This window comes from Arvicanthis niloticus, chromosome 15, assembly GCF_011762505.2.
Source record: "Arvicanthis niloticus isolate mArvNil1 chromosome 15, mArvNil1.pat.X, whole genome shotgun sequence".
Lineage (NCBI taxonomy): Eukaryota > Metazoa > Chordata > Mammalia > Rodentia > Muridae > Arvicanthis > Arvicanthis niloticus.
In genome coordinates, this window is record NC_047672.1 from 2,991,309 (window position 1) to 3,013,607 (window position 22,299).

At 41.0% G+C, this 22,299-nt stretch overlaps 1 protein-coding gene and 1 pseudogene across 1 annotated transcript in view; one reads left to right on the forward strand and one right to left on the reverse strand.

Annotated features, from left to right (window-relative positions):
* Nucleotides 1-293: 293 nt before the first annotated feature.
* Nucleotides 294-22,299, forward strand: part of Dpp6 (dipeptidyl peptidase like 6) — an 859,276-nt gene continuing 837,270 nt past the window's right edge. Inside the window, exon 1 of the mRNA XM_076913275.1 lies at nucleotides 294-419. Within this exon, the coding sequence (XP_076769390.1) occupies nucleotides 360-419 (60 nt within the window). The 5' untranslated portion in view covers nucleotides 294-359. The remainder of the gene's footprint in view (nucleotides 420-22,299) is intronic.
* Nucleotides 10,642-11,104, reverse strand: LOC143434459 (nucleoside diphosphate kinase B pseudogene; annotated as a pseudogene).

The window sequence follows — 22,299 nt, forward strand, 5'->3', positions numbered from 1 at the left end:
CCACACCCAGCTTCTCGCTCCTCCTCGAGTCCTCTTGGAACTGCTCCCACTTCTGGTTTGGAGAGACCTGGACTGTTTCCCAGCGCGGCAGCCCTGGGCAGAGCGCCCTCAGAGCGCCTGGCGCCGGCCGGGGCTCCCTTCGGGGTGCGAGCAGCTGCTCTTAGAGCTCTAGGCTGCGGACCTTAAGGCTTTGGCCAAGGGGGCTCACAGAAGCTTGGAGTAAAAGGTTTCAGGCTGGAGAGGGAGGACACCCCACGCCCCCCACGCCATCTCCCCTGAAGCGCGCATCTGTGTTGCCAACCTCCACGCGCCCAGGAAGTTTGCAAGGTAGAGGATCCGGACCCTAACTTCTCGCAGACATGAATCAAACAGCTGGAGCCTCCAACAATGTCAGGTGTCCTCCAGGGAAAGGCCATAAGGTAAGAGACCTGCGATGGAGCAGAAGGGACTGTTGGGCACATCTAAAGAGTGGAGGGAGATTCGCAAGCATTGGGAGCTGCCATGTGTCCCTCCCTAGCACCTGTGTGTGCTCCAGTACAGTACAGTAGATGGATGGCGATGGCGTGGATTTCCAAGGATGTGTCATGTTTAACAGCCCAGAGGTTTAACCCAGATGTTTAACAGAGCTAGCTAAGAAGACTTAGTTTGCGTGCCTATTTGGGGGTACCTGGGCTTGGAGATGCTCTGTTGCTGGTCTTCACTGGTCCAGGTCTACTGGATGCAGCTGTTTGCCTCTACTGAGTTTTCTGGAAGGATAGGTCTGCAGGAGCCCCTGAATCAGCTCCTCCAGGCTGGAGCTCCTAAAGAGGTTTTGCGTTCTCTTGTCAGTGCCACAGACACGTGCTACATTTACTTCAGTGGACCAGTTTGTGTGCCTGCTGTTAGCCCAAGGAAATTAGTGAGGTTCAGAGAAAGTGGGACACACAGAGGCCTGGGAACCCCAGCAGAAGCCTCTAGAAGCCAGCAAGGTCAAGACTCAGGTTATCCCCACACCCATCATGAGCGTCAGCCTTCCCTTAGCGGCACCCAGGCTTCCTGTTCTCTCTCTCAAGCACCTGTGGTTCCCTTGTGAGCAGTTGTGAGCAAACTGTTTACCTGGATTCACAGGATAGCACACACCAATGCATACTTGCCAAATATTCCAAAGTGCTTAAATTAGTTTTTAATCTAAAGATAAGCACTTTGGGATATTTGGTCTACAGCCTTTATCTTGTGCTTGCTATGACTGAACTGGCATACACAATGCAGGCTTGTGGCTATTGGTATGTCAGGAAAACGTTGCCATTAGGATCTTCTTGTTGGTTTGGGGGTGTGAGGTTGCGGTTAGTAATGATGTTGGTGGCTAAGGGAAGCCATGGTCTGTCACAGGGATGTAAGAGGGAGCTATGGTCTTAGTGTATACTTTTATTTCAGATAATATTAGCTATCATCCCCCACCCGAAATCAGATGTGGATGAAACATTTTAATCAGCAAGTCATGTGACTAACCCCTGTTCTCATGAACTATGATCTGATCAGTTCCCACTTGCACATTTACCTTAATATCCAGGTGAAATGCCCTTTAAATCCATAATGGCTGACATTATAAGATTTTAAATTAAAAAATAATAAAGTTTCACACATCGGTGATTATATTGTAGAGACATCTGTGTGGTTCAGAATATCATTCAGTAACTTCTTTGGAAAGAAAAGCCTTTGGTTCCAGTGGCAAAATGCCTTTTTGGCAGAATTGAGCTGCAAGGTATTGACACCAATAAACCCTTCTGGGAAGTGTTGGGCTACACACCAGCACTTAGTGGGTGTTAGACCAAAAACCCTTTAGTCACAAGTCATGGACTGGCACATTCATTTATAGTATGTCTACCCAACATTCAGTCCATCAACCCCAGTAACTCAGTAGTAAGTCACAATCCATCCACTCTTCATGTCACAAATTCAACTCCTGTGACAACCCAAAGACTGAGGCACTAGGTAAGAATTTCAGTGTTTTCTCTTGGAGTTCCCCTCAGTCCACCTCTGATGATCTGCAACCTGACGCAGCTGTCTCCCCATTGCCCATGGTGAGGTACGCTAGCCAAGGAGAAAGATGGTAACTCCTGTTCTCAGAGAAGAGCCCCCTTAGGGTGAAGTTTGTCATGAAGGTGTTTTGCAGGGAGATGGCAGTGGTAGAAATGAAGACAGTGGCTCTTCGTGAGTAAGAGGCAATCAGCAGAGGCCCTGGCCATCAGCAGTGGACAATACATAACCATAAGAGGTTTAGGTTACAATGTCTCTTAATAAAATGCAAAATCCAATCATATAAGCTTACGTTAATAGACGTTTGGAAGAAGATGCTTCCATGCACCAGTTGCTCTGGTCATCTTGGGAGATGACCATGACGAACTCCCTTGTGCAGACGGTTTGTTCTGTGTGTGCCTATGTGTGCTGGGCGCATGCGTGGTGCATGAGGAAGCCAGAGAACCTATGTGTGCTGGGCGCATGCGTGGTGCATGAGGAAGCCAGAGAACCTAGTTGTGCTGGGCGCATGTGCAGTGTACAAGGAAGCCAGAGAACAATTCTGGATGCTTTCAGATGCTTTTTCTTAGCCACCATCTATGTTCAGTCTTTAAAATAGGATCTCTTACTGGCCTAGAATTCTCCTAATAGCGTAGGATGGCTGGCTGGTGAGCTCAGGGATAGTGGTTCTCAACCTTCCTAATGCTGCAACCCTTTAATACAGTTCCTCCAGTTGTGGTGACCACCCGACCAGAAAATTACTTTTGTTGCTACTTCACATAATTTTGCTACTGTTACGAATAATGTCAATATTTTTGGAGCTTGAGGTTTGCCAAAGGCCTTGTGATCCATAAGTTGAGAATCGCTGCTCAGGAGTCTGTGTCTGCTTCAAACTCGGGTGGTCAGCCTTACAAAATGCTTTCCTGACTGAGCTATCCCATAGCTCAGGGGTGGAGTTCAGTCATGCTAAGACAGGTTGTCAGTGGCTTTATTTTCAAACAGGAGTCTCCAAGACTAAGAAACAAAAGCTCAATGTTGTGTCTTCTGTACGTGGGGAAATCAACCTCTGCTGAAGGGTACAGAGGGAAACCACCAGGCTGGACTCTTCTATAGGCAAGGTCGACTGCCCCAGAAAAGGAAAGTAAAGGAGTTAAGGCTACATAGGGTGGTAGATAAGCATGTCCCATGGGTTATAGATCACTCCTGAACGGGGTTTGGTACTGGGCAGTACCTGGGATCCAGGGCTGTTGTGCAAGTAGCTAAGTCTGGAGTAACAGGGACAGACCACCCATGGTCTGATTCATGCCACAGAATCCCATCTTGTTAGTGACTCCTAGAAACTTCCAAGGGCTCTCTGTTCTTGAAGGCAGCCAGATTGAGTTTTGTAGACAACAGAAAGCAGGAACTGAAGACTGTGCAGCTTCAGCTCTGGAGGACCACACCACACCCTCCTTGTGTGAATGAAAGTGGCTCCCACATGCTCATAGGGAGCGGCCCACGATAGGAGGTGTGACCTTGTTGGAAAAAGTGCATCATTGGAGCGGCTTTGAGGTTTCAAATGCTCAGTCCTGGCCAGTGTCCCTCTCACGGCCTGCCCAGTGTCCATGTCCTACCCAGTGTCCCTCTCACGGCCTGCTCAGTGTCCATGTCCTACCCAGTGTCCCTCTCATGGCCTGCTGCCTGTGGATCAGGATCTTGGCACCTTCTCCAGCACCATGTCTGCCTGTGCATCACCATGCTTCCCGATAATGGAGTAAAACTCTGAACCTGTAAGCCAGCCCCAGTTTAATGTTTTTCTTTTTAATAAGAGTTGTTGTGGTCATAGTATCTCTTCACAGCAATAAAAACCCAAATTAAGACAGCTGCATAAAAAGTGGAGTCAGACAGTGGAAGAAAATCTAAGTGAAATTGGGCTTCCTTTCCTCCTCAGGACTACAGAGAAAGCATGGCTCTTATGGAGTTTTTTGCAAGGCTGCTTGAAGCTCAGGACAGCCATGCTGTGGCCCAACAAAAACTCATAAACTTACTTGAAACATGAAGTGTACACACACACACACACACACACACACACACACACACACACACACTGGGTATATATGTGGAGGCCAGAGGGAAACATGGAATATCTTCATCTCATTGAATCTGTAGGTCTGATTGGCCAGAATGACTGTCCAACAAGATTCAGGGATCTTCCTATCTGCAACTCAAACCCTGTCCTCCAAAACTTGGCGTGCAAACATGTACAACTACACTTGGCTTTTCCGTTGGGTGCTGGGGACGCAAGGTCAGTTCTTTACACTTGTGCAGCAAGTACTTAACCCACTGAGCTAACTCTTGAGCCCCACATTATGATCATCTGAGTGGGTATTTGTGTAGCTTGATTGCACTCTTCTTTTGAAAATACGTTAAATTTATTTAAAAAATCATACATGCATGCAATGTATTTTGATCATATCTGTCCTTCCCCTCCCCCAACTCCCTTTCTCTCAACTTCATGTTGGACCCCACCCTCTTTTATACAACCTGCTGGGTCCAATCAGTGCTGCTTGTCTGTGAATAAATGTGAAGGCCAACCACTGTGACCTGGGCGACCTACTGGAAGACACACCCCTTAGGAAAAGGTAGTCTCCAGTCTCCATCGTGGCAGCTATCAGCTCTATGGCTCCTCTGCTAGGGACTGGCTCAGGATTCCTTCCCCTAGCTATGCTTGCAACTTAACTGGGTTTATCTTGTGCAGCTTTGATGTAGCTGCTAAGAATTTGTTTGTGCAAAAGCCATGCCATATCCAGGGGACAGCATTTCTCAGAACTCCTCTGTCCCCTCTGGTTCTTAATTCCTTCTGCTTTATCTTCCATAGTGTTCCCTGATCCTTGAGTACTGGAAGAGGGTGATAGCCATCTATGGAGGAGAGGAGCACTCAGTCTGCACGGAGGAGCACTCACAGACTGCGTGGTTCTTGAATGTGAACACATAGATGATAAGTGTCCTTTGGCAATGTCAGAAAGCTGGATATGCCTGACAGCTTTTCTAACGGAGAAACTTTGCTTGTGGCTTTGTGTTGTCAGTCTTGCACTAGCATCAAAGCAGCGATTGATCAGTCCTCCCTCCCTGGAAGCCGTGGAGTTAGCTCTCCAGAGCTTTCTCGTGGAAATTCAATTAGACCAGCACATCCTGAGGTTAGTTTACCTCTGGGAGCTGGGGGTGGCGATTCATTGTAGGGTTTTCAACAGTTTCCGGGGTTCCTTATACAACCCCATGAAGGCTTCTGCAGTGACAGCCTTCTCTCTGCCACTCTCCAATCCCTGTCATCTCCAATAGGACACTTGAGAATATCACCAAACTATTTCCTTTCCCCTTTCAGGGCTTATTTCAGCAGGAGCAGAGGTAGGAAAGATGCTACCTGTTGGCTCATGTGGGTGCCAGTTTACCTTGACATTAAGTGAAAAAGCTGTGTTAATAGAAACCATTTTGGATCCATCAGATGATATGTTGTGGAATAACGTGAGCCTGTAATTTCACTCTTGCGTGTGCATGGTGCATGTACAGACAGAATTTTCAGGTAGAAGGACATCTTTATCAACCGAGGTAAACTGGTGTTAAAATGTTGCAATAAATTCCTGCATATATACTTACAAATGTACTTAGAAATGAAAAAACAACGGTTTGCTTCAAAATAACCTGGACATACAAAAATGAGGCTAAGGGGAAGTGGACCATTTTGTTTTGTTTTGTTTCTGAGTACAGAATTCTGACCTGACAGGAGTTGGCCTTTCTTTTAGCACTTTAAGGATAGTTAGTATCCTACTGCCTTCAGATCTTTCCCTGTCACTGTCGCTGTCCCTCTTCCTCTCTCTCTCTCTCTCTCTCTCTCTCTCTCTCTCTCTCTCTCTCTCTCTCTCCCTCCTTCCCCAGTTCCTCCCTCTCCCCCTCCTGAGGCAGGAAACCATTTCTATTCTTGTTTCATAGGGAGTGGCACTATTAGGAGGTGTAGCCTTGTTGAAGAGGGCATAGTCTTGTTGAAGGATATGTGTCACTATCCTCCATATATGTGTGGGCTTAGAGGTTTCAGAAGCTCTAGCCAGGCCTTGTAGCTCAGTCTTTCTTCCTGCTGCCGGAGGATCAGGATGTAGAACTCTCAGCTACTTTCTAACACCATATTTGTGTGCACGCTGCTACAATAATGTACTAAATCTCTGAACTGGTAAGCCAGTGCCGATTAAATATTGCCATGATCATAGTATCTGTCTCTTCACAGCATTAGAACACTGACCAACACAGACCCTCATCTGAGTATCTGCCATTTCTCCCAACCAGTTATATGTAGTTCTACCTGAATTACACTGGTCTTGGCTTCTCAGGGATGGGTAGAGTATATGGGCTGGAGAACACCGGGGAAGGGTGCTCCATCCACACAGACAGGAGGGAGTCATTGACCATGGTGGCTGCAGCCTTTCCAGTGCAGCTCTTTCCAGGTCATCCCAACTCCTGTCAGTCACTCCTCACCCATGTCCTGTGAGTAAGACCAGTAAACACATTGGTACCCCAGGGTGAACTGGGGTGGAGTCATACTTAGTCCTGTGGTTGAGATCTTGGGACATGGGAGTTGACATAGTTCAAATCTCCCCCAGGGGACAAACCTGACAGATACTCCTGAGATTAACTCTCTATTGTTTCTTCTTTGGTTATACTCTGTTGCTCTATCTTCGCCGTTATTGAATATACTTTCTATTCTGCTGTTTGCCCACTCCGACCTTTGTTTCTGATGCTACTTTAAAAAAAAAAAAAATTAGAGTTTCTACTTTGTTCCCTTTTCATACTCCTGATTTCCTGCTTGAAGCTATGCAGCTCTTTCATCTGTGGTAAGCATCCTTTTCTGTCTTTGATGAATGGCATTACAATAGCCACTGCAGACCCTTGTCTGATAGTGCTAACACCCCAGTTGTCCCACCTTTGGGCCAATCCATATCCGTTGCAATTTCTCCTTGAGGATTTGTGTTATGTTTCTTTTCTTGTGCTTAAAGTTCAACTTTTCTTGGGGATTGTGAGCGTTTGGAAACTCTGGATTCTCTTAAGTTTCTCTGACGATTTATTGGTTGCTTGTTCTTATGAATAATTTAGTTGAGTGGCAACCCAAATGCAAATTCTGTCTTTTGATCTTTTCTTAGGTCACTGGAATCTTCCTGGTGCTTAAGTGGGTGGGTGCAGCTAGAGTTTCAGGAGAGATCTAGGCACAGCACATGAGGTCTTGGCTGTTTTGGTGTCTTCTTAATTCTAGACATTCTTAATTCTCTCCTCCCTCTCCCTCCCTCTCCCTCTCCTCCCTCCCCCTCCCCTCCCCCTCCCCTCCCTCTCCTCCCTCTCCCTCCCCCTCCCCCTCCCCTCCCCCCTCCCTCTCCGTCTCCTCCCTCTCCCTCCCCCTCCCCCTCCCCCTCCCCCTCCCCATCTTTCTCTCTTTCTCTCGATTTCTTTTTGCAGCTTCTATAGGTAGCACACCCCCATTCTGCCCAGACACAGAGCTGTTTCCTTCTGTGTTTTTGTCCAGGTGCTGATTGTCCTGAGTATGACAATTAAATCAGAGATTATCTTATCCACAGCTGGAAATGCAGATGTACCTGTATCTTTCATCAGTAAACTTGGTGCCCAGGATCAGCATCATGTGCTCTGTGGGTCTCACCAACTCCATGCCTTGAGTCTCAGTTATAAATCAGTAATTCAGTTTGTTTCTTCCAACATTTAGTTCAAAATGAACACTTCTCTGTATCCGGAGATGACTAGGAGATGAGTAGGAACCCAGGCTTCTTGATTCCAACCTTCTCTCCATGAGGAGACTTTGCTTAAATGTTTGTTTGCTGCTCTCTTTTTGCTGATCAGAGCGGGCTCTCTCTTCTCTTTCCTCTTCTGTCAGCTCTCTCCCCACTTCTCTCATAGAGCTTGCTTAGTCTAAAGTCTTCCTCCGTTCCTCCCCACCTCCCTTGTTAGTAGCAATGCTTTTTTTATTGATTGAGAATTTCATGAATGTATATAATATGGTTTCATAAATTCACTCCCATTCCTTCCCTTCTATTTCTTCTCTTATATATCACCTTTCCCTCTGAACTTCATGTGTTTTTTTTTTTACAAAACTCCACCAAGTCCACGTAGTGCTACTTGTTTGCATGAATGTTGGGCTACATCTACTGGAGCATGGATAGCTTATCCCTGAAGAAAAACCAGGAGTCCTTCCCTCAGCAGCCAGTAGTCCAGCACTTTCTCAGCTAGGATGGAACCTTGCAAGCCCTTCCTCTGTGTGTGCTGGGATTTTGTCTGACTTGATCTCATGCAGATCTTAAGCATGCTGCCACAGTTGCTATGAGTTCACCTCACAGCCACCTTGTCATGTTTGGAAATGACACCTGTCTTGTCGTTGGCTGTTTCCCAGCATTCTTCCTGTTTCCTTTTCTTCTCTTTTATGAACCTTCTGCTGAGTCCATAGAGCTTTATCCTCCTGGGTGTCTCACTTGGATTCTAGACATTTAGACACTCACTTCATCGGAAACAAGCATCCTCCTCTTCTCTACGATACCAAGGCTCTGTTCTTGATTTCTAGACAGCTTGGTCACTCTCTTCCTTTCTGGAAGGCCTTTCCTTGTATGATCTAATCATCAGTTGAGTCACAAGCCACCCTGAGCCAAGAAGAGCTCAAGTGAGCTCATGGCTCCTCAGTAATCTGCTGTGATACACTGTGTCACCTTCTCTCCCATCTCCTTCCCCACAATGGCATGTGCACTCCCTCTGAGGAGTTTTCATTGCAGCCCCCAGCTTGTTCTTTAGTTTTGATGTTCACCCTTTCTACCTGCTCTGATCTTATTCCCACTTGTGTCTGAATCCTTGAATTCTCTGATCCTGATGATTGGCATCTGTCACCTCTGTCATAGCACCCACTTCCTCTTGTGTTTGCAAATCTACCCACACTGAACACGTAGTGTTTTAAAGACATGGTCTCATCTGGAAGGTCATTTCCTTCAGTCCCCTCATTTCTTCAGTTGAAGTTCAAGATAACATAGCTGATTAATGAGAAAGCCAGCTCCCCATTCCACTCTCACCAAGTTCTACTACACCATGGTTTATCTACCCTGTTGGAGCATACAGAGATGCTCCAGCATGGATGCAGGCACATTGCAGCCTGTTGAATAGTGTAAAGACACCTCCCTATTGCCAAGTATTAGGAAGAGGGTGGCACATTCATTGTGTATCTTCCTCATCACCCTTCCTTATATTAAACAGAAGTCTACTTGTTTGATAATTTCAGAAAGAAACAGGAAAGGGCACTATATAAATAAAAAATGTAAATTCTTTTTACTATTCAGGAACTAAGTCATCCTGAAGGATTTTAGAAAGTTCAATGTGGTACATACAAGATAAATTGCCTTAATGACTTCCAGTATATCAGTGAAAATCTATTTATGTTATTTTGGTTTTACATTTTATTGATTTTAAAATTTTTAATTGTCCCCATTTTCTGAGTTAAATGCATAAAATGAATAAAAGCTCATGCATAAGTTAAATTTCCAGGAATACAAAGCAGTAAATGAGTAGCAATTGTTTTCCTGGTTTCATTTATCGGACCAATTTTTTTTCCGGTCAAAAGCTGAATCTTGAGTGTGCCACATGGCTGCTTCCTCTCTAAAGGCTTCCAAGTATGACTCAACCAGCTAAGACCTGAAAATATTTGGGAAACTTCATTTCAATGATATGGCTTGTGGACAGACTATTTTTTTTTTTGTTATTCCCTACATAATAGTCACAATATTGATAATGTGTGATGTGTTGTAAGGAATCTAGAGATTATTTGAAGGCAGACAAATATTACACAGTCTGATATAGATGTAGATGGTTTGTAAACATCTGATGAGTTTTATATCTGTCCAGGAACCCTTCAATGAGTACCAACAAGCATCATATTTTAATTCTCTCACAGTTTGTACTTCATGAAGAAAAGATGGTGGTATTTTATGGACCCTCCAAATTTGACACTATCTTTGCACATAGTCTTGCAACCTGTTTACTCAAGAGATAGGATAATGTAAATTCCTTGCTCATCCTCTGCTGGTTGTGTTAGGGCTTCAGAACATTTGTACTGTTTTCATACCACAATGTGATGTGTGCTCTCTCCATGTTGTTCTTTCTTTCTTATGAAGATTCCAAAAAGAATATTAGGAAACCATAAGGCATAGATACATAACTGAGTAATATAAAACTGTGCCAGGCTAGGTGTGCAAAAGCCAAACATGCCCATGTTCTTCATGGTATCTATTTATTTATATTTATTTATTTTGAAATAGTCTCCTGTATCTCACAGGGGCCTCAAACTCTCTATGGAGCTAAGGATGACCTTTGAACTTCAGATTCTCCCACCTCCACCTCCAGAGTGCTGGTATTGCAGATGTGCACCCCTCACTCAGCTCTGCAATGCTGGAGATCAAACCAGGAGTTCCGTGCATGTTGGCAAACACTACCAATGGAGCTATATTCCCAGACCTTAAAAGTTCTTTTTTTTCTTTTTCTAAAGTCTTTATTGTTATTGGTTTAGAAAAGATGATCTATCCACTCAGTAGAATAAAGATCTGTGTCCAGGTATCCACCAGTGATGTTGAAAAGGCCTCTGGCTTATTTACCTCTACTCATAAGGCTGTTCATGGCCACAATAATGTCAGCCAGGTCTTCAGTCTTAAACCATAGACTGATCTCTTTCTCAGTACTTTGCAATGAGTCACTGCTATGAATGATGTTCCTTCCAGCTTGAGTGCAGAAATCCACTTGAATTGTACCTGGCTTAGAATCAGCTGGATTGGAATCTCCCAGCATCACTATCTGCCTTCATCATTTTGAGCCCCTCCCAAACCATAGCCATCATGGGCCCTGAGTTCATGTACATCACCAGCCCTGGGAAGAAAAGATAGTGTTTCAGGTCAGTGTAGTGCTGCTTCAGGTGTTTTTCAGAAGCCCCAAGGAGCTTCATGGCTACCAGGCAGAACCCCTTCTGCTCCAAGTGCTTGATGATCATGCCCACCAGGTTGCGTTGCATGGCGTTTGGTTTGATGGCAATAAAGGTGCACTTGGGGTTGGCCATGGTCCAAAAACTGGCATGTTGGCTCTGGTGGTGGGTTGGTGTTGTCACAGGGAGGAGGGGGCGCAGAGAGGTGACCTCACAAATTAGACTTGTCTGTCTTTCTTTCTTTTTTTCTTTCTTTCTTTCTTTCTTTCTTTCTTCTTTTCTTTCTTTCTTTCTTTCTTTCTTTCTTTCTTCCTTCCTTCCTTCCTTCCTTCCTTTCTTTCTTTCTCTCTTTTTTCCTTTCTTCCTTTTTCTTTCTTTTTCTTATCTTTTCTTTTGGGGAGGCTATAATAGTAGGGGACACACATGGAAAGACTAGGGAGTAAGGATGATAATGGTGCATTATGTGAAATACCCAAATAATCAATACAAATATTATATTAAAATATGATAATAAATTGGGCCATTGTAAAGCATCTGGAGTATCTACCTCAGGATTGTTATTGAAAGAGACTAAGAGCAGAAAAAATGGAAGGCAATAGACAAGACTGGACTGAGTGTCCTGTTTGTCACCTGTGGCATCTCAGAGTACTTACTTCTGAGGGTAGAAGACATCCACCTAGGCCTCGAGGCCCTATCAAGATTATAATGTTGTTAGAATTCCAGCCTGCAAAGTGTCTAGGCACACTGATGGTCATTAGCAATCAAGATCTGAGCATAGGGGTCAAAGAAGGTTCTATAGTGAAATATTCTCAGTAACAGGACCAGCACCAATGGGTCCTTCAGCCTCTGGCTTTTACTAAGGGACAATATGACCTGGTTTTGTATTTGAACCCTAGCACCACCACATAAATCATTAGTTGCAGAATAATGTGGGACTGTGAATAGATACTATGATTTCTGTGTTTTCCTATCATGATAGACATTTGGAAGCTTCAGATTTGGGGATATTACCAACAAGATGTTATAAACCTTAGTGCACAAGTTTTTTTTTTTTTTTTTTTTTTTTTTTTTTTTTTTTTTTTTTTTTTGGAAGTAGCTGTCCTTTCATGTAGATAGGAGTATCTGTACCATATGGTAAATATGAGATGTATGGTGTGTGTGTGTGTGTGTGTGTGTGTGTGTATGTGTGTGTACATACAAAGTCCAGAAATCAAATCCCTTCTAAGGAGCCATGTATCTTGATTTTTGAGACAGAGTTTCTTACTGACATGGATCTCACTATATAGGCTAGACTATCTGTCTAGGAGTCACATATACCTGTTTATCTGGACCTCCTCAGTGCTGGGATTATAAGCACATTACAAAGTCTAGACTGTTCATGTGTCTTATGGGGCTTGAATTAAGGTTCTCATGATTGTTCAGTGGCTGCTTTGCTGACTGAGCTGTCCCTCCTGCTCCCTGTTTTCAGCAGTGATTTTAGAATTTTACTTTCTATACATGTATAACAGGCTTTCAGTATCTCTAAATCTTTGCCAAGTCTTTAAATGAGGGTTTTGTTTTTTTTTTTTTTTTTCTGATACGCATCTCAGCGAGTGTGCAATATTGTCTTGGTATAGTTGAGATATGTATTTTGCCAGTTACTAATTGTGTTAAGCATTTTTGTGCTTGTTGTTTTTCCATACATCTTTGCTGAGGAATACATGGAAATCTCTGACATATCCCTGTAGTGGTACTTTTAGAATTTTTTTTTTTTAAAAAACACAGAAATATTACAAGAATACGTTTTTTATCTCAATCCCAGGTGTGGGATGAGAGGCTGCTTCAGATTGTCCACAGCAGCTGACTATGGTTTGACTCATGTACTAGCAGGGTTGTGATTTTGCCAGTGCCTGATTGTTTCTGCTAATGTGTTACATTTGATATTCTGGGGACTTTTCAGAGGTTATATAAATGCTAGGGTCCTGAGAGTCATGGTTGGCTGTTGGTTGTTGGTTGGTTGTTGGTGGTCACAGTGTGTTAAGTGGTCTGGCATAAAGAAGAAACAACAAGAAGAAATTAAATTTCCTGACAGCTGCTACTATTTTCCTATATCAAGGTCAAAGCTCCTACCATAGAAAGAATAGGATGGGTTGGAAGTACAGGGAAATGTGTGCTCTGGAAAACAGTTGTTAATAATCAGAGGCCAAAATTAAAATTCCAAGTAAATAGGATTGAAGTAGAAGGTTTGGTGGATACAGAAGCTGATATAACCACCATTTTACAAGAATCTTGAAACTCAGAATGGCTACTTTTAAAGGTCTATACCCAGTTTCTAGTAATTAAAAAAATCATCTCAGATAAAATAAAGTGTGTAATGGGTTAAATGCGTGGGACAAAAGTTCCAAGCAGAAAAGTTAAGGCCTTATGTGGATGGCATTCCCATAAATTTATGGAGAAGGGATCTTTTACAACAGTGGGACACCCAGATTAATATTGCTGCAATCCCAGAGACATCCCACAATAAAACAAGGAGTGAAATGATAGATGCTCTTGGGTGAATGTTTGATATAGGTTATCAAAACCTTCCCAGGCTGTGCCAATTGTCCAAACACAGGACATCATGGGGATTGAGTTTCCAAATTTATAAAGGGGGCACTGCTGGAGTACCAGTGGCCCTACCCTCAAAGTGGTTGACAGACAAGCCTGTGTGGGTAAAACAATGGCTCTTAACTAAGGCAAAATTACAGGCACTTGAACAGTTGGTACAGGAGCAGCTGGAGGCTCAAAATATAGAAGCGTTTATCAGCCCATTGAATCCTCTGCATTTGTTATTTTTTAAAAAAGCCAGAAACCAGGGAAATGGAGGATGTTAACAGATTTAAGAGTGGTGGATAAAGCAATTAAACCAATGGGTTTAATTCCTTTACTTTCATTATTACCTAAGGCATATCCTATTTATAATAATGTTTAACCTATAAAATGATATCAATGGAAAGTTCTTTCACAAAGAATGTTAAATAGTCCAACTGTATGTCAATATTTTGTGCAGCAGCCACTAGAAATAATTCATAGACAGTTTTCTCAATCCACTATTTATCATTACATGAATGATATTTTGTTGGCTGATTCTGATGCAGATACTTTAGAGAAAATATTTAAGGAAACACAAAAGAATTATCCCATGCTGGGGGCTACATATTTGTCCTGAAAAACTACAGAGAGAAGATACTATTAACTATTTGGCTTGTAAATTAAGTTAATTAAAAATTCAACCACAGAGGGTACAGATGAGAAAGAGATCAGTTGCAAACTCTTAGTGATTTTCAAATTGATAAGAGATATAATTTGGGAACAACCTACCACTGACTCAAGAGTAGCAATTTAACTACTCAAGAGTAGCAATTTGTTTCAAATGTCACAAGGAGATTTAGAAATAAACAGTCCAAGATGGTTAATAGCTGAAGGAGAGAGAGAGAGAGAGAGAGAGAGAGAGAGAGAGAGAGAGAGAGAGAGAGGAAGAGATGCAGAGAGAGGCAGAGACACAGAGAAAGACAAACAGAGAGAGAGACACACAGAGAGAGACAGAGAGACTTAATTCTGGTAGAATAGACTACAACACACATACACAAACATGGATCATATAGTATCAAACTTGATTGTATTTTGATTATTTTACCTTTAATTTATTCTCTTACTGGGATCATTATACAAAGAGAAAATGGTATTATGGAATATATTTTCTTAGCACAAAAACAAAAATTATAGACTTACAAAAAATCTGATTTAACTATAAAAGGTAGAATAAGACTATATCAATGGTTGGGAAAGGGCCTGTCAGAAGTTGTAGTACCCGCTATTAATGCTGAAATTATGCCATTCTAGGTAATCAATGGCCAAGAGCTTATAGCAACTATTTTGGGAAAATTGACAGCAAATATCCTAAAAGCAAACATCTTCAGTTTATAAAAATAACTAATTATATTGTAAAACAAATACATGTTTTGTAAAAGGAATAGCAATTACTAAAGCACCTGCATTCTGTACTGATGTAAATACATTAGGGGCAGCAGGCTATAAGTAAGAGAAATAAAGCAAGCTAATTCAAAGCCCATATACTTAAGTTCAAAAATTATAACTGTATGCAATTCTTATGGTGTTATTAGATTTTCCTGAATATTTTAATATAACTACAAACTTTCAATATGCAGAAGTTGTTGTTTTGCTGAAACTGCTGAGTTTCTTCCTGGTAATTCAGAATTAACCTTGTTATTTATACAACTGAAACAATTAATTGGAAATAGAAACTATGCATAATATTATCCATATTCAGTCTCATATAGGCCTGCTGGGTCCATTAGCACAAAGTAATGAAGAAATTGACCAATTGTTAATCAAATTTTCATGAAAAACATCATGTTAACAGTAAATGTTTAAAAAAAGAAAATTCTATCACTTGGCAGCAAGCCAAGGAAGCTATAAGAAAATGCCCTATGTGTTCTTTGTATAACCATACTGTATTACCCTCTGGAAGTAACTCTAAAGGTACCAAAGGAAATGAAATCTGGCAGATGGATGTGTTTCATTTTGCAGAATTTGGAAAACTAAAGTTTGCACAGAATACCATTGATGCATTCTCAGGGTTTCAATGGGTTAAATCTGATTCTGTAAATACACATTTACTGGAAACAATGGCTATTGCAGGGATACCTGTGTAAATTAAGATGGAAAATGTCTCTACATATATCCCCATTAATATGACGCATTCTTTGCACATTATAAAGCACATTACAGGCATTCCACAATATCCTACAGGGCAAGCAGTTACAGAAACATCTAATCACACTTTAAAAGAAATGCTTATAAAACAAAAAGGAAGAATAAAGACCCCCAGGTACTGACTAAGTAGTGCTCAGTTAGTTTTAAATGTTCTGAATGCTAATGAGGCAGGAACAACAGCAGGTGAGGGTCACTGGGTTATAGAAAAAATAACTATGGAATTAAATCAGCCTGTAGACTATAAGAATGTGATAATTAAATCAGCCTGTAGACTATAAGAATGTGTTAACATCAGAATGGAAGCTCTCAAAAGGTTTATGTTGTGGACATGGATTTATTTATATTTCCCTGAGAAATGAAAAGTCATGGATACCACCAAAACTTATAAAGATTAGAATTGAGTAGGAGAGGTGTCCTGAAAACCTTGGTCACTGATCTGAAAAGTACTTAGTTCTTTGAAAATGTCTCTGTGTATAATTTCTGGCTACATGCAGTACAACTAAAGGCTTAAAACAGAAAGGGGAAGTAGAGTGACAACTTTGGAGTTTTGGTTTCTTTTAAAATGCAGAAATATTATAAGAATATGTTTTCATTTTAATGCCAGGTGTGGGATATGGGGGTGCTTCAGACTGTCCACAGCAGCTGACTATCATTTACCTCGTGCACTAGCGACGTCAGCCCCCTCCCCTCTCTTCTTTTTTCTTTATCTAGTCTTAGGGGATTGAAAGGATGGAAAAAGGAGTGGGAAAGTATGGAAGAAAGAAAAATCCACAAAGTAGCTAATGGTGGTTACACATTTTCAGTGGCCCACTTGCTTTCTGTTGAATTATGCACATGATTTGCTAAATGCCCTTCTCCTTCCATGGCAACTTTTGAAAACTATAAATGTGCACATTGATTGTTTACATGCAGGAGGAAAAAAATCAACTTTGACCCATACCCATCACTGTAAGGAAATATGTGCTCAAAATGGGTCATAAATACAGATGTCAAACCTGAAAAGATTCAAAAGGAAGTTTGAGATCGTGACCTTCTCAGAGAGCTAACTTGGGCCTGTTTTTACCATCTTTTCTTTAAACATCCCGGTTTTAAATAAAAGAACTTCCTGAGGCATCACCATCCCTGATTTCAAGCTGTACTACAGAGCAACACTGATAAAAAAAAAAAAAAAAAAACCATGGTATTGGTATACAAACAGACGGGTTGATCAATGGAATTGAAGATCCTGAAATAAACCCATACATATCTATGGACATGTGGTTCTTGACAAAGAAGCCAAAACCATACAATAGAAAAAAGAAAACATCTTCAACCAATGGTGCTGGTCTAACTGGATATCTGCACGTAGAAGAATGCAAATAGATTCATATTTATCACCATGCACAAAGTTCAATTCCAAATGGATCAAAGACCTGAACATAAAACCAGATACACTAAATCTAATAGAAGAGAAACTGTGGAATAGTCTCGAGTGCATTGGTACAGGGGACAGTTTCCTGAACAGAACACCAATGGCTCAGGCTCTGAGATCAACAGTTGGTAAATGGAACCCCATAAAACCAAAAAGCTTATGTAAGGCAAAAGACACAGTAAATAGGACAAAACAGCAGCTTACAGATTGAGAAAAAAATCTTCACTAACCCTACATCCAACAGAGGGATAATATCCAAAATATATTAAAAAGCATAAGAAATTGGACACCAACAAACCAAATAACCCAATTTAAAAATGGGGTACTGTCTTAGTTAGGGTTTTATTGCTGTGAACAGACACCAGGACCAAGGCAACTCTTATAAGGACAACATTTAATTGGGGCTGGCTTACAGGTTCAGAGGTTCAATCCATATCATCAATGTGGGAACATGGCAGCACTCAGGCAAGCATGGTGCAGGGAGGAGCTGAGAGTTCTATATCTTGTTCTGAAGACAAACAGGAGAAGACTGACTTCCAGGAAGTTAGGAGGAAGGTCTCAAAGCACACCCCTATAGTGAGACACTTCCTCCAACAAGGCCACACCTAATCCAACAAGGTCAGACCTCCTAATAGTGCCACTCCCTGTGCCAAGCATAGTCAAACCACCATAAATAAGTACAGAGCTAAACAGAATCCTCAAGAGAGAACTCTCAAATGGCCGAGGAGCACTTAAAGAAATATTCAAAGTCCTTAGTCATCAAGGAAATGTAAATCAAAATGACTCTGAGATTCTATTTCCTGGCACCCGTCAGAATGGCTAAGCTCCAAAACTGAGCTGAAGCAACAGCACATGCTGGTGGAGCAAGGGGACACTCCTTCACTGGTGGTGAGAGTGCAAGCTTGTATAACCACTCTGGAAATCAATCTGGTAGTTTCTCAGAAAATTAGAAATAGTTCTACCTGAAGACCCAGTTATACCACTCCTGGGTATATACCCCCCCCCCCAAATGCTCCACCATACCACAAGGACACATGCTCCAGTATGTTCATAGCAACTTGAACAATAATTTCCAATTTCATCCATTTTCCTGAAAATGTCATGATCATAATTTTCTTTGCACTTGAGTAATATTCCATCATTTAAATGTATTACATTCTATTCATATTGTTGGGCATCTACACTGATTCCATTTCCTGGCTGTTGTGGCGGCAACAGGCATGGATGTCCAAGTGTTTCTCTAGTAAGATGTAAAGCCAGTTGTTTGTGCTCAGGATGGGGATAGCGGGGTTATATGGTAGTTCTATTTCTAGATTTTTTTGAGAAAAGTCCATACTCACTTCCAAAGTGGCTGCACCCCCACAGACAGTGGATAAAGTTCCACATTTTCATCAACATTTGTAATCACTTATGTTTTTAATTTTGGCCATTCTGATGTAGTTAAAATGGAATTTTATACACATTTTTCCATGGTGGCTAAAGATACTGAACAATTTTTAAAAAGTTTGCTAGCCATTTAGATTTCTCTTTTTAAAACAAGAACTTTTCATTCAGTTCCATAACCTATAAGTTTTAATTAGCTTGTTTGTTTTCATGATTTTTTTTTGTTTTGATTCTTTTGTATTGTCCAGACACTACTTCTCTATTGCATGTGTAACTAGCAAATACTTTCTCCAATTCTGAATGTTTCTCTTTACTGGAGTATGTTCTCTTTGTTGTACAGAAGCCATTTAGTTTCACAAGGTGCCTGTCAACTGTCTTTCCTGCATTGCCGTAGTACCGCTCTGAGAGTCCTTACCCTCATCTGTAAATGGACACATTCTCTATTCCTTGAGACGCTTCAGGGTATCAGGGTTTTTAGACTTCTGTGAGATCCTTTATAGAGTTGACTTTTGTTTGTAGTGAGAGGCACGGAACTAATTGTTTCAAGCATTGTCTGGTTATTTTTTTGGGTTTTCTGATGTTTTATACATTACCATAAACCGCCCTCTCAGGACCACCTTCATTTGTGCACCATGGGTTATGTTTTCATTTTTATTCAACTCTAGAATAGTTCTTCTTACCTTCTTAATTTCTTCAGTGAATCATTTGTTTTCTAGTAGTATGCTGTTTAATGTCCATGGATTGTATTATTTCCTGTCATTTCTGTTGGTGTTGTTGTTTAACTTTGTTCTATTGTGGTCAGATAGCACTCAAGATTTAACTTTGTTCTATTGTGGTCAGATAGCACTCAAGACGTTATTCCAGTTTTCCTGTATTTGTTGAGGTTTGCTTTGTGTCCTAACATGTGATTAAATTTTCACATTTCTGAACATTGAAATCCAGTTTTTTTCCAGCACCATTTATTAAAGATACTTTTTTAACCCAATGTATATTTGTAACATCCTTGTCAAAAATCAGATGGGTATAGTTGTGTGTATTTATGTCTGGGTCTTTTATTCCACTGGTCTGTGTCTGTTTCTATGCCAGTAACATGCTGGTTTTATCCTTATGGCTCTGTAGTATAATTTTAAGTCAGGTATGTTGGTATGTATTCACTATAGTATTCATTGGGTTTCAGATTGCTCTGACTATCCACAAATAATTCCAGAGAAAGTTCCATGGGGTGCTGAGAAGAATGTGTATTCTTTATTGTTCGAGTGATATGTCCTCTGCTTATCCATTTTGAACAGAAATAAAAATCTCTGTGAAAATACCTTTAAATATTTTGACGTAGTCTTCTCTATATTAGAAATAATAATCTTAAAATAGCATTAAAGATGTGTCAAAAATTATGCTTGTAAAAAGTATGCCTTAATACACCTATCACATTCTTAGGATATCTTCTGATACAAATCTCATCTCCCTGTTAGGTTTATTATATCTTCTTGACGAATTGAGGCATTTATTACTGCACCTTGCCTGTCTTTGTCTCACTGAATGACGTTTGATTTAAAGACTACTCTGCCTCGTGTGAGCATTGCTCTCCTCTGCTGTCCTACATTTCCATCTGCATGGACTGCATTTTTCTTTCCTTCATGTTCAGTACACACACATCCTTAATTGTGAAGCCAGTCTACTGTAGGCAGCATATTAATGAATTGCCTTTTTGTTTAAAAAATTCATTTTTTCAATAACTAAATTTGTTTACATCCAGGCTAACTTTGAGTGATGAAAACTACTCCCTCTTTTTCATTGTTTTCTTGGTTTTAGTAGATAGGCTATGTTTTCCCACATGCTATCTTCCTTTATGATTGATGTTTCTGGTGATATATTAAAAATGATTTTGTTGTTGTAGCTCTCCTGCAGGTCTTTGGTTTTTTTTTGTTTGTTTTTGGTTACCATGTTGAAACATATTACACTATTACACGTTGAATTTTTATCAAGCTGGCAATGTGTAAAGTTTTATTGCGTACAACTATCAGATTATACTCTCCATATTTTAAATATTTAGTGTCTGAATTGCCTCATCTATAGTATGCACCTGTTCATGACTTATTTTAGCTATAGTTATTTCTAGTTATTTTGGCCCTTGAACTTCAGACCAGTGATGAATTGCACACCATCACTAGAGGCTTAGATGCTCTGACTCTAGATGATTCTGAGAACCAGTGAGTTCTCAGTTGCCACCAAGTCTCATGACTTCCTGTGTTTGATGTCATAGGCCAGAAGCCATTCTTTCAGGTTAAAGTTGCTGCAAAGCATGCCCAGTGGTGATGGGCTAGAGGTGCTTTTGCTTATCCCCACTGTGTCTGAAACACAGCTCTGATAGGTAAGATCTTGGTTGACATATTTTCCTCTTCAGCACTTGAACATGGTCTCTTTCTGTCTCCTGTCCTGCAGAGTGCATTCCACGAAGTCCAATGGCAGCCATATCCTGCCTGTGTCAGGATGTTCCCATAATAGCCCTCTCTTACTGATGTCTAACAGACTGTTCGGTGTCTTGGTAAACTTTTAAGGATAAATTTGATGAAGTTTTTATGTATGGCATGATCTTGTTTTCTAGAGACCAAAAAAAGTTTTCGTTTATTCTGTCTTTAGATGTGGCTTCTCTCTGGCCTTTTCTTGTCTTCTAGAAAATCATATTATGCATATAATAAATCTTGATGATGCAGTCCAATTATATTATCTATGATATCACTTATTACAGATAATCAGGCCAACTCTTACTTTTTATTGATATTAATTGATTTTCTCCTTTTTGATTGGGTAGCTTTAAATGGTTTACCTTCAAGCTAGCTGCTAAAAGTTTAGACTATATTTTTAATTATCTTCTTTTAGGGTTTATATTTGTTGCTTTATTTGCTTTCTTGTTTGTACATTGTTTCATAAAGTTTTAAACCATATATTCTTGAAGTTTAATAAACATCTTAAATATTTTTATTACTTAAAAATATTTATGTGTCTATGTTTATGTGTGTCAGTATCTGTATGCATGCGTGTCTATGTGTTCATGGCTGTATGTAAGAGTGTCTCAGTGAATCTCTACATGAAAGAGAGAGAGAGAGAGAGAGAGAGAGAGAGAGAGAGAGAGAGTTTAGACACACATGAACATAGAGTGTTTAGAGATCAGAAGACATTGTACAAGACTTAGTTTTTCTCCTTCTACCCAGTGAGTTCTAGTTGATATGAAGGTCATTAGACCTGGAAGCAAACACCCTTACATCACCCTTACATACTGAGCTGGTTTTCTAGCTCTTTATTAACATTTCAGGAGAGCCATTCTCTGAAGTACCTTGCTGCCTGTCATTTTATGGATGCTACATTCTTTGGATGAGTTGTGACCTCTCAAGTCCCTATGTCTTAGTGCTGTGTTTGCACACATGTAGAGGCAGCCACAATTTGGGCATTTACAAAAAGGATACAGTTTTTATTCTTTATTCTACTTGATGGCTTATATGGATCCCCTAGTGATAACCTTTGGCAAGCAGAGCTTGCTTTCTGATTCTGTGTGTGTGCCTGGGCAGCCAACTTCACTCTGAATTCAGGTAGGACATCTGTCTTGGCCCAGGTCTTCAGCAACTGTATTATGTAGCCAGAGTGCCCTGCTAGAAGGACACAGAAAGTTCCAACTCACCTGGGACCTGGGATGGCCTGGTTAAAAGGCACCCTGGGTTCAGCACTTGGACAGAGTTCCTGGCCTTGCCTCAGAGTTGGTGGGGCCAATAGCTTGATGGAGCAATCA